Source organism: Hippocampus comes, unplaced genomic scaffold (assembly GCF_001891065.2).
Source record: "Hippocampus comes isolate QL1 unplaced genomic scaffold, H_comes_QL1_v1.1 scaffold600, whole genome shotgun sequence".
NCBI lineage: Eukaryota > Metazoa > Chordata > Actinopteri > Syngnathiformes > Syngnathidae > Hippocampus > Hippocampus comes.
In genome coordinates, this window is record NW_017805785.1 from 44312 (window position 1) to 54919 (window position 10608).

The window sequence follows — 10608 nt, forward strand, 5'->3', positions numbered from 1 at the left end:
GGGTGGTGGGTGGGGGGTGTGGGGCGGGGTTCTTGCTAGAGTTTTCCCCAAACCACTTAAGTACGCCACTGGAAATGACAACATCAACAACAGCATTCCAAAGATCTCATTTTTTTAAAGCAGGCAAACTATTTCAAATTGATTATTGCTAATGATTGCGTCTCTTGAATAACTGACTCGCAGTCGTCTCACCGAGTCAAACTTGTTCCGGTCGGCATGTGTCCGAGTCGTGCCGGAACCGAGGGCTCCGGTCCCAGCCGCAGGTCCGCGCAAAGCCGGGCTGGAGAGCTCCGCAATCGGGACGCAAAAAGTCCCAACACTCCACCAAACGAATGAGCTCCACGGACGGACGACTTCAACACAACACGCGATGCGTTCGCGGACCTCTCGAACGCAACGACGGATTAGCCTTGATGAGGCGCGCGCGTGGGAGTATAATCACGTGCACGCGCTCGAGGGGCTCACCTCTGACGCGTGTTTTAGTGCAGCATGACTTTCCCGCCACAAGTCTTTGCTCGTTCCCGAGTGTCCGTCCAGCGGCGATCCAGCCCGGGCACGCGCGCGTAACCACCTGGACAACACACGCACGCACGGCCGCACACATCCAGGAAATGAGCACACGCACGCACAAGATCAGGGACGTCACTCAAGTTGCGGGAGAAAACAAGTTTCAACAAGTGAAACTGATCAACACTTTTGATTGGTGCACTGGCGCCACTCAGTGGACACATTCGACACACAGATGCACTTACTAGACATTTCATTAGGTACACCAAGGGGCTGGAAGCCAATCATTCTAATCAAGTCTTTGCTAATGATCATTCGTCGTGTTCTGTTCAATTGAGGGTCATACTGAGTGTTCCTAATGTTTTGGCTCATTGGATAGCAGCTTTGACGTGTTGCCATGTCAATGTAATCTGCCCCTGGGCTTCCCACTGAATCACACATCTGTACATGAAATGCCAACTACGATGAATCAATCACTAATTAAATTAATCAATACTTATTGAACACCGATTAATTATTTGGATATTTTTGTGGGATTAACAATTCCTCAGAATTCCAGCTTTTCAACAGTAAATAGGTTCACATTTCCAGGGGCGGAACTATGTGGTGGCCACAGGTGGCCATACCAACCCCTTCTCACTCCTTGGCCATGTGTTCCCATCTGGGTTTATGTGCATCACATTGAGCTGCATTTGTAGTTAGCTTGTTCATTTAGCCAAAACAGCCATCCAAATGACAGGACATGATCCAAAAAGTAATTAAAGTACATCAAAAATGGTAGCAGTGAGCTAATTTGCTTGCTCGTTTATCTTGAGCAGAGTAATGAGATGGTAAATCATAAAAAGTTGAGTTAGCTGTGTCTCTTTGTTTAACTTGAGTAGTCATGATCAGAGAATATATGCTGCCATCACAAGAAGTCAGCTAATTACTTTGTTCGTTACCTGCGAGAATAGTCTTCCTATATGGACAATATGATGGAATCACTAAATTTAGCTAACTAAGTCATGACTTTTACTCAACCATCTTAAAGAGACGGTGTGCAGTAGTCACTTGCAGTTAACTAGTAAGCCTGTTCTCTTAAGGCAAGAGTTCATCGCAAATACTTGTTTAAGAAAGCTAGTTGACGAGACAGTCCACAGAATTCACTTCCGCCATCAAAAAAACCCAAAAACCATCAGATCCAAACTTGAGTGACATCATGTTACCATATATAGTCAAACTCTAACAATGGCATCCTTTGTGTGTATGTGTTCGTAACACAAAATGGCGGACTAGCTGGCACTAGGAGCATTTTTGGCTAATTGCTAACTGTGCTAGCATGTTATCGTGATGACATTAAAAGACACTTTTTTCGGTCACTTCCTGTACAGATGAGGAGTTTGGCACGTGGACTCACCGCTGTGTGGTCTTCACCAGGAAGAGGTGCCACCAGGTCCAGCTGTGGGTTCCCTGTTCGATTCCTCGTCTCAAACAAGTCGGCAAGCCAGACCAGCTGGCTTGAGGAGGCACGATGCACAAGTGGTCAGCGTTCCGAGCCCAGTCGTCAGATGTAGTCCAAACCCGCCGCCCCTCCCTGAACAACACACCCTGTGACCCACCCCTCCTACCCCAAAGTACCCCTCCGCACACACATGAACCCTCACCCTCCCTGACAGAAGCTCACCTGTCGTTGTCACTCCTTCTAAATTTAGCTGAGTCGTCATTGATGTGGTGTGTGTGTGTGTGTGTATGTATGGTAATGTGCATCTGTGTGTGCGTGTTGAAACTCAGTTGATTTTAAACGACTTTTAACAGTTGAGGTGGCCAAGATCGAAGGAATTTTTTTAAATTCATATGAGCATTGCGATCAATCATGATCAGCTGGATGCCAGCAAGAACCCGATTTATTTTGAAAGGCTTTAGGACAGGAGAATCACGTCAATTTCTTTTCCTGGATATCACAAGAGTATCTCAAACGGCTTCACAAAGATTCGCGACACTCCAACCCCATTCCAGCAAAACCCCAAATCTCATTTGGAAAATTAAGAGGAAATCTTGAGAGTTGTGTTGCTTTTGAGTGACATGGCAGCCATGAGCAAGTTTTGCAGGCTATGATGACATTCAGCACTTCAACGGGTGATTGAAGGATTATCACCAGAAGAATTCTGCGGATTTTGGACCAATCATGTGGTCCGCGGTTTCGAGTTGCGCTGACAGCCGCGCGTCCGGCGTAAACCAATCTGGACGGTGGGACGAGTGCCGTGCGTGGCTGGCAATCCAAAAACTCTCAGACTTGGCTGCCAATGGCCGGACGGCATTTGCTTTTGTTTTGGTTGAACATGAAACAAAACTCAGCCGACTTCTTGAAGTTCGATACAGACTTTAATTTTCCTGACAAATCCACTTGCGACATTTCAAAATAAAGCTCAGCCGGCTGGCTTCCTTTTAAAGCCACATTTACACTTACATTTTGATGAGCTGCCAGGAAGACATTTTAAGCATTTTTCCTGTGGAAAAAAAAATCCTTAAATCTTGACTGAAGGCTTATTTTTACACTCTTGCTTATAATCAAACCACCTGTAGGCCTGTTGTACTGCCACTTCTCCTTTCCCTCCCCCTCCTCCTCTCCTGACGAAGCACTTCCGAAGGCGTCTACTTGCGACATCCATTGCAGCCTGAACATCCGAGAAGGCGGCTCGTCCGTCTGTCGTCTCTTCTCAAAATTTAATTTTTCCTCAAATGGGGTTTAGAACTTTTCCCTGTCCTATTTGGGGGTTTAGATCTGGGCACGTCACCAAGGTGTGCCAACTGTGGGCCCTGAGAGGCCCTTTGGGACTCCTTGGTGATTAAGAGCTGTACAAATAAACTTGACAGGACTTGAGATGTGATGTCACCGCCAGTGATATTGAGGTTAGAGGCCAGCTTAAGAGGGTCAGGCCCTTCACTGAACATGGCTGCAAGTGATACGTCGCCGACCTCGTTTGTCTGCTGCCTCTTTTCTACTTTGTGGTCACCTTCGTCTCATCAGCCAATCGTCACTGAACAGAATGCAAGAGGCCCCGCCCACCCAATCGAGGCCCGCTTTGCCGGCGATGTCAACCTCGCCAAGTTCGCCCCACTCAAGGTCAAAGGGCAAGTGTCGTCACATGGTTTGGCATAGCTCAAACTATTTACTGCCAGCTGCTCACACATACACACTGTGCGTTCCACTATGTGCATTTGTGCGGATTTTGTCTTGGGCTGAACGTGTGTTAATAGGGAGTCACTAGTATGGTGTGTGGGGCGTCCAGCGCGCGCAATATCACGTGCTCAGGCCTCAGGTAACAACCAATCACGGCTCGAGTGATGTTCGCAAGCTGAGCATGAAAACGGCTAAATGTTTCGAAGGAGCAGCACAACGGGTTGGATTGCAGCATTAAAACCACGGTTTCTTTTTTTTTTTTTTTTTTTACATTTTATGGGATTATGTTATTCCTGTGTTTTTAGAAAGGACATTTTTATAGAGTGTTATTTTGAAGAAAGTAAAATCACTAGTGTGCTGAATTGTCTCATTCACGAGGACAAAGAGCGAGAGCGTACTCGTACAAGAAGCTGAAGCTGGGTCGAATAACTTGCAAGTGTGTGGAGTCATTGCGTGGAAAGTTGGGGGGGGGCAGCTGAGGGGGGGTTCTTAGAGGTCGTAGCCGGGGAGGAACTGCAGGCCAGGTTTATTTCTGGCCTTAGCCTCTGACAGCTGAGCATGTGTGAGGGCAAGTCCCGACCGAGGCAACACGGCCGCTGACCTTCAGCACCGCAAGGCCTGGTTGCCATGGCGAGGTGCGGGGGGTGGTGGGGGCGGGGGTGCTCCACAGCGCCCCGCTGGGGACACGGACCGAATTTCCCATTTATCATGGGTGTATTGGGTGAGGCAGGGTTAACATGGTAAGCAAGCTTTAGGCAAACTCTCGCGCAGGGATTCCCAACCAGTGTGTGCCGTGGCATAACGGTTTGCCGCAAATTAAAATATTTCACCAGGAATAAGTTAACATGTCGATGAAAATTGACATTTCTGATGCGGCAGGTGTAACTGGTCTGCACAAAACCAAATAAAAACTTTTTAAATGCTTCAGTACTTTTTTCACATCTAACGTGGAATCACTCAGAATTAAACATGATTGTAATTAATATTTATGTGTGGTTATTTAAAAAAAAAAAAAGGCACTGCTGGGATTCGAACCCAGGATCTCCTGTTTACTAGACAGGCGCTTTAACCAACTAAGCCACAGCGCCACCTATGAACCTAGAGCACGGATTCGAATGGTACAGCGATTCAAGAGTGGCCTGCAGTCACTGACAAGGATCATTTATTCACTTCACTCCAATAAATAAAACAAGTCACTACCGTGTACACAAACGAACCTGCACAAAGATTTCCTCCCACATGGATGACAATGTTCGGCTTGTGACATCATCACATGCAAAGTTCATCACCGTGCAACCTTGCGGGGGGGAAGTGCGGCCGGATAACATCTTCATGACGCTCCGCTCATGATGGACAAGAACTCCTCTTGGTTGACTGTCAGACAAACGCACGCCGTCACTTCCTGTTTCGAACTCATTACAATCCAATGCAACACCCGGCGGCCGCATCATTAGGTACACCACGGAACCATGTTCAGTTGCTAAAAATGTACGCTTGTTTGACTCTCGTCAGTTGGAAAACATCGACTCACTCATGTAGCCATGTAAGAACTCTGGTTTTAACCCCAAAAGTTGGAAAAATGTATCAATGTCATGAGTGCAATTAATGGCAGTAGGAATTTAAAATGGGAGGACAGAAATTTTGTACAAGTCATTTTGTTTTGATCCGTTAGAATTTCACAGTTGAGTTTTTGTATTTTACGTGCCAATTTTCACAAAGCAGCTATTTACTGCAATGTTCAACACATACGCCCAAGTAAACATCAAGTTAATACACAATTGTGCTACTTCCTTATTTTGAATTAAACAGTAGGAGATCACAGTAAAAAGTTATCATACCTTAAAGTTGTTCAACAGAAACATGCTGAAGGAAGAGACATTCTTGGACTAAAGCTGCCCGGTACGAAGAAATTTGTCGGGAGTTAAGGGCCAAATATATTTTGCCTTGATTTTCGATATTTAATGTTGTCAGTGTTCTTGCCATTTGTGTTTCTATTTTTCATGCAGACTTGATTGTGAAAGTTGACATGGGAGGAGACCAAATCACCAGGCAGTCAAACGCGGCTAAATATTGCGGAGAAAACGCAACGCGGGAGACTTACTTTCGCCATCTCCATCGCCGTCGAAGGCGTCAATCATACTGCGCAGTTCTTCGTCGCTGGTGTTCTCGCCGAGCTCCCTGGCCACGCGCTTCAGGTTCCTCAGGCTAATGGTTCCCGACTCGTCGTCGTCAAAGAGCCGGAAGGCCTTCAGGATCTCCTCCTTGGGGTCACGCTCCAGGATCAGATCACTTACTGCACACACGGTCCCCCCCCGCCCGACGCCACAAGTCAGCGTGTACCCCATGTACGCATGTTGAGGGAGGGTTGGGGGTTACTCACCCACTTCGCTGAAGTCCTCAAAGGCTATTTTGCCCGTTCCTCGCGTGTCATAGTCCTTCAGGATCTGCATGACATCCACCTTCTTCACCTCGAAGCCCAGCGCTCGCATCGCCACCTGATGATCAAACAAATAATAACCGGTGAGAGTCCACCAGAGCAGGGAATGTCCATAAGTGATCAATGTTTTGCCCTAGGAGCTGATTCTCAAAACCACGGCACCATCTTTTTTTTTTTTTTAAAGTGTGTGTTTTAACATTATATCACCCACTTGAGGGACTAGTACAAACCCTGCACTACTTGAGGATGAAATTTTGTGGCGTTAAGTCACCTTCAATTCGTGGTAGTCAATTTCATTGTCTTTGTCGGTGTCGAAGAGCTCAAAGGCTTCCCGTATTTCGTGTTTTTGCTCGTCGCTCAGCTCCTTCCTCTTCTTCCGTTTGCTTTTGTCTGCTGAAACGTCACTGCTGCTGCCCAACAATAGGAAATATATGTTGAAACTGACAGTCAGATATTATTGAAATGGACTTTTGAAAAAACATTTCTCTGGCCCCATCTGATGCCTCTAATTTAATTGTAACAGTCAATTTAAAACCATTTCCGAAGGAGAAGACCAATCCAATCAGAGGCTGCCATTTACAACACTTTAAATTGGTCAATAATTCGAAAAAGAATTTTACACACACGTGTTTACTGACCCAATAGCATGGATTTGTGGATAAAAATCCAAAATTTACCAAATTGTGACATGAGAGGTTTTGGCCCAAAGTTAAGAATACAGTACGTCAAATGACATCCAAAGATTTTCTCTATGAAAATATTCGAGCTTTAGCCACCCGGAAATACAAGTGACGTCACGGAAATATGTGTCGCTCCAATCACAACCACACTGTAAACCCATCACGTCCATTAGGTTTTTAAGTTTTGCATCGTCAACAGCGCCCCCGGCAGTTTCCAGCGGCACTGCAACATTTGACCCGCCCCAAAGGCACAAATCCGCCCCAAATGGACAATTATTCCGACTAAAAAAAATGGTGGGTGTGCAACATAAGCATAAATGAGCCTTGTTGTCCGTCAGTCTTATCTCACGTTTGCGATATGTCTGCGTCTTCGTTTTCTTCACTCATCGTCCTGCCAACGAGTCAACTTCGAGGTTTTTCTCATATTGTTTTGTGGTGTAGGTCGACAACAAATCGCCCACCCTCCCCCCGACGTGACGCCATTAATTGTGACATTAACACGACATTTGTCTCGTCCGGCGACGTGTGCCTGATGTCAGCCAGACATCGCGAGCTAGCAGGCTAGGCTAACTTTAGCTTCCGTCAGCGGCGTCAAACAGACGCACTTACCTTAGCTTCATTTAACGTCACCGCACAACATGTGGCGTCACGTTGACCTACCTGGAGTCGCTCATGCTGGCGGCTTTGGTGACGCTCGCGAGGCCAAGTCGCGTTTAAACTTGAAACATTCTCACAAACAAAAAGCGACACAAACACCGCCATTGAGCGGCGAGCCAGCAAACCATTTGTCCGCGCTCGATTGGAGGCTTGCTATTGGCCGACAAGTCACTAGGCAACAATACGAAGGGATCTGATTGGTCGGTGGCATTGTTGTTGTTGTTGTTGTTGTTTTTACATTAACAGCATATGACGCGTATCCGATTACCCTTGAGTTGGGATTTAAATACATTTAAAACAAAATAAATAATACCAGGTAAATATTAGATATACAGTATTTATATTTTTGTGGAGGACTTATAGCAAGCAAACGCAGCTACAATAAAATGCTGTACAATTATCCCTCAGTAATATTTCTTTAATGAGTGCAAAGTGAAGAGTTGTTGGTATTTTATGGAATACATAATTATTAACAGTGATATATAATTCTAAATTATAATTGAACAGAAAGCCTTTATTGTCACTGACTGTTGCGATTCAACCAATTTGGGGATATAATACACCCAGTATGTGTTGATATAAATTTGTATGTAATGTAACAAAACCCACCGCCATATATTCTTTATAGACTGCTAAAACGACTAATATTACTGCAATTTACTGAAAAGCCATGAGTGTATATTTATCAGTCAGTATGTCTGTATTATAGTGCCCCCAAGTGGCCATGGCGCGCGCGCGCACACACACGCACACACACACACACACACACACACACACACACACGGATGGAACGGCCTTGCATTGATCTCGATCATTGTTGTGGATTTCTACTGGGATGACGTTCCCACGGACGCTTATCACCTCCGTCGCATGCGTGTGTCCCCAGATAGTTGCAGGAAGGGACAGCTCAGGAAAGACTCAAAGTCTCGCCGCTTGTCACTCACTTCCTGTTTCCAGAGCGGCACCCAGACTATCTTTGTGCTGATAAAAGTCAAAACTTGAGGATTGCTAATAATGATAAGTGATTATTTCAGGGCTTTTTAAAAATTGGCACACAACTGTAACACAAAACACATTGACACGCACACCCAAGATGAAGGACGAGCTCCCTGGGGTGCACTCAAGCGGTTTATAAAGTGCCGGGGTGGGATCGATTTTTGCACATGTGTGTTTTGGTGACGCAAATGTTGCTCAACATTTCATAGCCCCAAAACATATTTCAGAAAAACAATGCTAAGTCGTTTTTTTTTACAAGAAAATGAACAAGAACAAAATAAAGCCAGCAGTGCCTAGTTTCAGTCGACCTATGTCTTCACTCACGCACTACTCGGTCCAGTGACTTCAACCACAGCGATGAAACACAGGCGAATTAAAGGGATGTCATCTTGTTTGCTTTTTCAACTGGAGCTTCATTCCATCCCATTTTAGCAGAAAACACTTTTTTTATGGCAGTCACGCTTGTCACTGAGGGTACCTGCTCCACACACACTTTTCCTAACTACCGCTGCCTTCTTTTCCGGGTTCTTCCCCAGCCAGTTTCTTCGTCACACATCCCGGTAACATTTTCATGAATTTATAAAAACTTGCCCGGACACCCCGGACAGGGTATAAACATGTAGACATGTCCGGGCAAAAGAGGACGTTTTGTCACTCTACTCTAATGTTAAAAGTTTGCCCTGAAGCTAACATTGGAAGCTAATATTAGCATTCCAAACTTCCTTAGCATTAACGTGCATTGTTAGCTCACAATGTTTTCCTCAGCGTGTAGCAACAAATTATTTTCTGCTTGCTGTTCTTTACCTACATGCGTGCTATCCACACATTAGCGTATACCGTATGCCAACAACTCGCCCGCTAAGCTCACACTTGACGTAGAAACATGACAAACTGATTAAAATCCAAACTAATTCCAATTATTCACAAATGAAACATACTTTTTAGTTGTTGGGTGTGTGTGCTTGTATCCTTCCTTACCAAACTCCACCCTGAGTGTGCACAAAGACCCCCTGTCCACACACACACACACACACACACACACACACACACACACACACATGCGCACACGTAACAAAAACAATGTGTGTGTGTCGATCCTTCCTTACCAAACTCCCCCCTGAGTGTGCACAAAGACCCCCTGTCCACACACACACACACACACACACACACACACACACACACACACATGCGCACACGTAACAAAAACAAATCAAATGTGTCGAAAGGTGACAACGTGGTCTTTGTGCTTCCACAAACTTCTACTGTGCTCCATCGGCGGCCCTTTTGGCTCTGTTTGGAACTTATGGCTCCTTCTATTCGCTTCTTTTTTCAACATGCATTTCTAAGCGTATTTGATTTTGTTTTCTCGTCCCTCATTTTATTCTTTCCTTGTTTTATTCCGTTACTTGTTGTCCTGTTCTGTTTTATTCTATCGGGTGCTCCACCCTGGTTGACCTTGTTGCGAGCAGTGCACGTGTGTCGTCGTGCCTTCGTTTGAGAGGCTCGCCGTCGTTAAATCCAAGATGGCCTCCCGATAGCTGACCTTTTTCAAAACTGCTGACTTGACCTTCTGCTGTTAAGGTCACTGAACAAGCAAGGCCTCATTTGTTTTTTACGTTTGTCTGATAGCAGCGTTGTTGATTTTGTTCAAGCATGACGACGACTTGACATGTTTATCTTTTTTTCATTTGGGGCTCTTCGGCTTTTATCGTTATAATGCATATGTCAAATTATTGCCTTTCAACACAGTTGACACCCCCCAATCTTTTATTTTTATTTTTTGGAACCTATTGACAGCTCTTCAGATTTTTTTTTTTTTTATCCTTTAACTGAAATACCCTAAAGTGCCGCCCCAGCACTCTCTAGTGATGAAAGGCCTGGTAGGCATGTTGATCATGAGTAGACCCACAAACAAAGCTTCAAGAAGCCCTGTCCTAATAACAAGACAGGAAGTCTCCCTAGTTGGATCAAATATACCATTTTAGGGCCAATTTGGACAGTTCGAGGGGTTCTTCAAAAATGAATTGGTCCCACAATTAAAAAAAATAACAAAAAATCCCCAAAGCCAGTATGACTTAGCAACATGAAAATGAGTAGACATGCCTATCATGTGTCGAAGCTTTGCCCCTAAAAGACAAAAAAAAAAATCTGCCATTTTGCTTCCAATCTGC

The 10608-nt window shown here is 45.1% G+C and overlaps 2 protein-coding genes, 1 long non-coding RNA gene and 1 other non-coding gene across 11 annotated transcripts in view; 1 reads left to right on the top strand and 3 right to left on the bottom strand.

Annotated features, from left to right (window-relative positions):
- Positions 1–2014, bottom strand: part of mef2ca (myocyte enhancer factor 2ca) — a 14046-nt gene extending 12032 nt beyond the window's left edge. For 3 of the 4 annotated variants that reach the window (XM_019885380.1, XM_019885381.1, XM_019885378.1), the window contains exons 1-2: positions 1904–2014; positions 466–571 (exon numbers count right to left, since the gene is read on the bottom strand). The gene's annotated coding sequence lies outside the window, so the exon portion shown is untranslated. Of the gene's footprint in view, positions 1–192; positions 385–465; positions 572–1903 lie in introns of all 4 variants that reach the window. The other variant, XM_019885379.1, reaches the window with a different exon arrangement.
- Positions 1–4682, top strand: part of LOC109525124 (uncharacterized) — a 6878-nt gene extending 2196 nt beyond the window's left edge. The window contains exon 2 of the long non-coding RNA XR_002170081.1: positions 1878–4682. This is a non-coding gene — a long non-coding RNA (uncharacterized LOC109525124). The remainder of the gene's footprint in view (positions 1–1877) is intronic.
- Positions 4682–4755, bottom strand: trnat-agu (transfer RNA threonine (anticodon AGU)). The gene has a single exon. It is a non-coding gene; the product is annotated as a tRNA-Thr (tRNA).
- A 39-nt stretch (positions 4756–4794) lies between these two features.
- On the bottom strand, positions 4795–7594 carry cetn3 (centrin 3). Of its 5 annotated transcripts, none has more exons than XM_019885409.1 (5): positions 7445–7578; positions 6376–6511; positions 6048–6162; positions 5769–5960; positions 4795–5041 (listed from the first exon to the last, which is right to left on the bottom strand). In XM_019885409.1, exons 1-5 carry the CDS (start codon positions 7456–7458, stop codon positions 4998–5000), a joined length of 501 nt encoding a protein of 166 aa, XP_019740968.1. In that variant the 5' UTR covers positions 7459–7578; the 3' UTR covers positions 4795–4997. The 5 variants fall into 5 exon arrangements, with proteins under 5 accessions (XP_019740968.1, XP_019740967.1, XP_019740966.1 ...); XM_019885408.1 differs by having other exon boundaries at positions 6376–6514; XM_019885407.1 differs by lacking the exon at positions 7445–7578 and adding an exon at positions 7134–7238.
- Between the last annotated feature and the right edge of the window lie 3014 nt (positions 7595–10608).

What these genes read in the sequence shown, in the direction of transcription:
- cetn3 (XM_019885406.1), bottom strand. Translation starts at nt 7,171, where the DNA reads ATGAGTGAAGAAAACGAAGACGCAGACATATCGCAAAC. An exon ending in GACGCAGACATATCGCAAAC is followed by an intron (nt 6,515 to 7,133) that starts GTGAGATAAGAC and finishes ATTGTTGGGCAG; the next exon opens with CAGCAGTGACGTTTCAGCAG. An exon ending in TTGACTACCACGAATTGAAG is followed by an intron (nt 6,163 to 6,375) that starts GTGACTTAACGC and finishes TTTGATCATCAG; the next exon opens with GTGGCGATGCGAGCGCTGGG.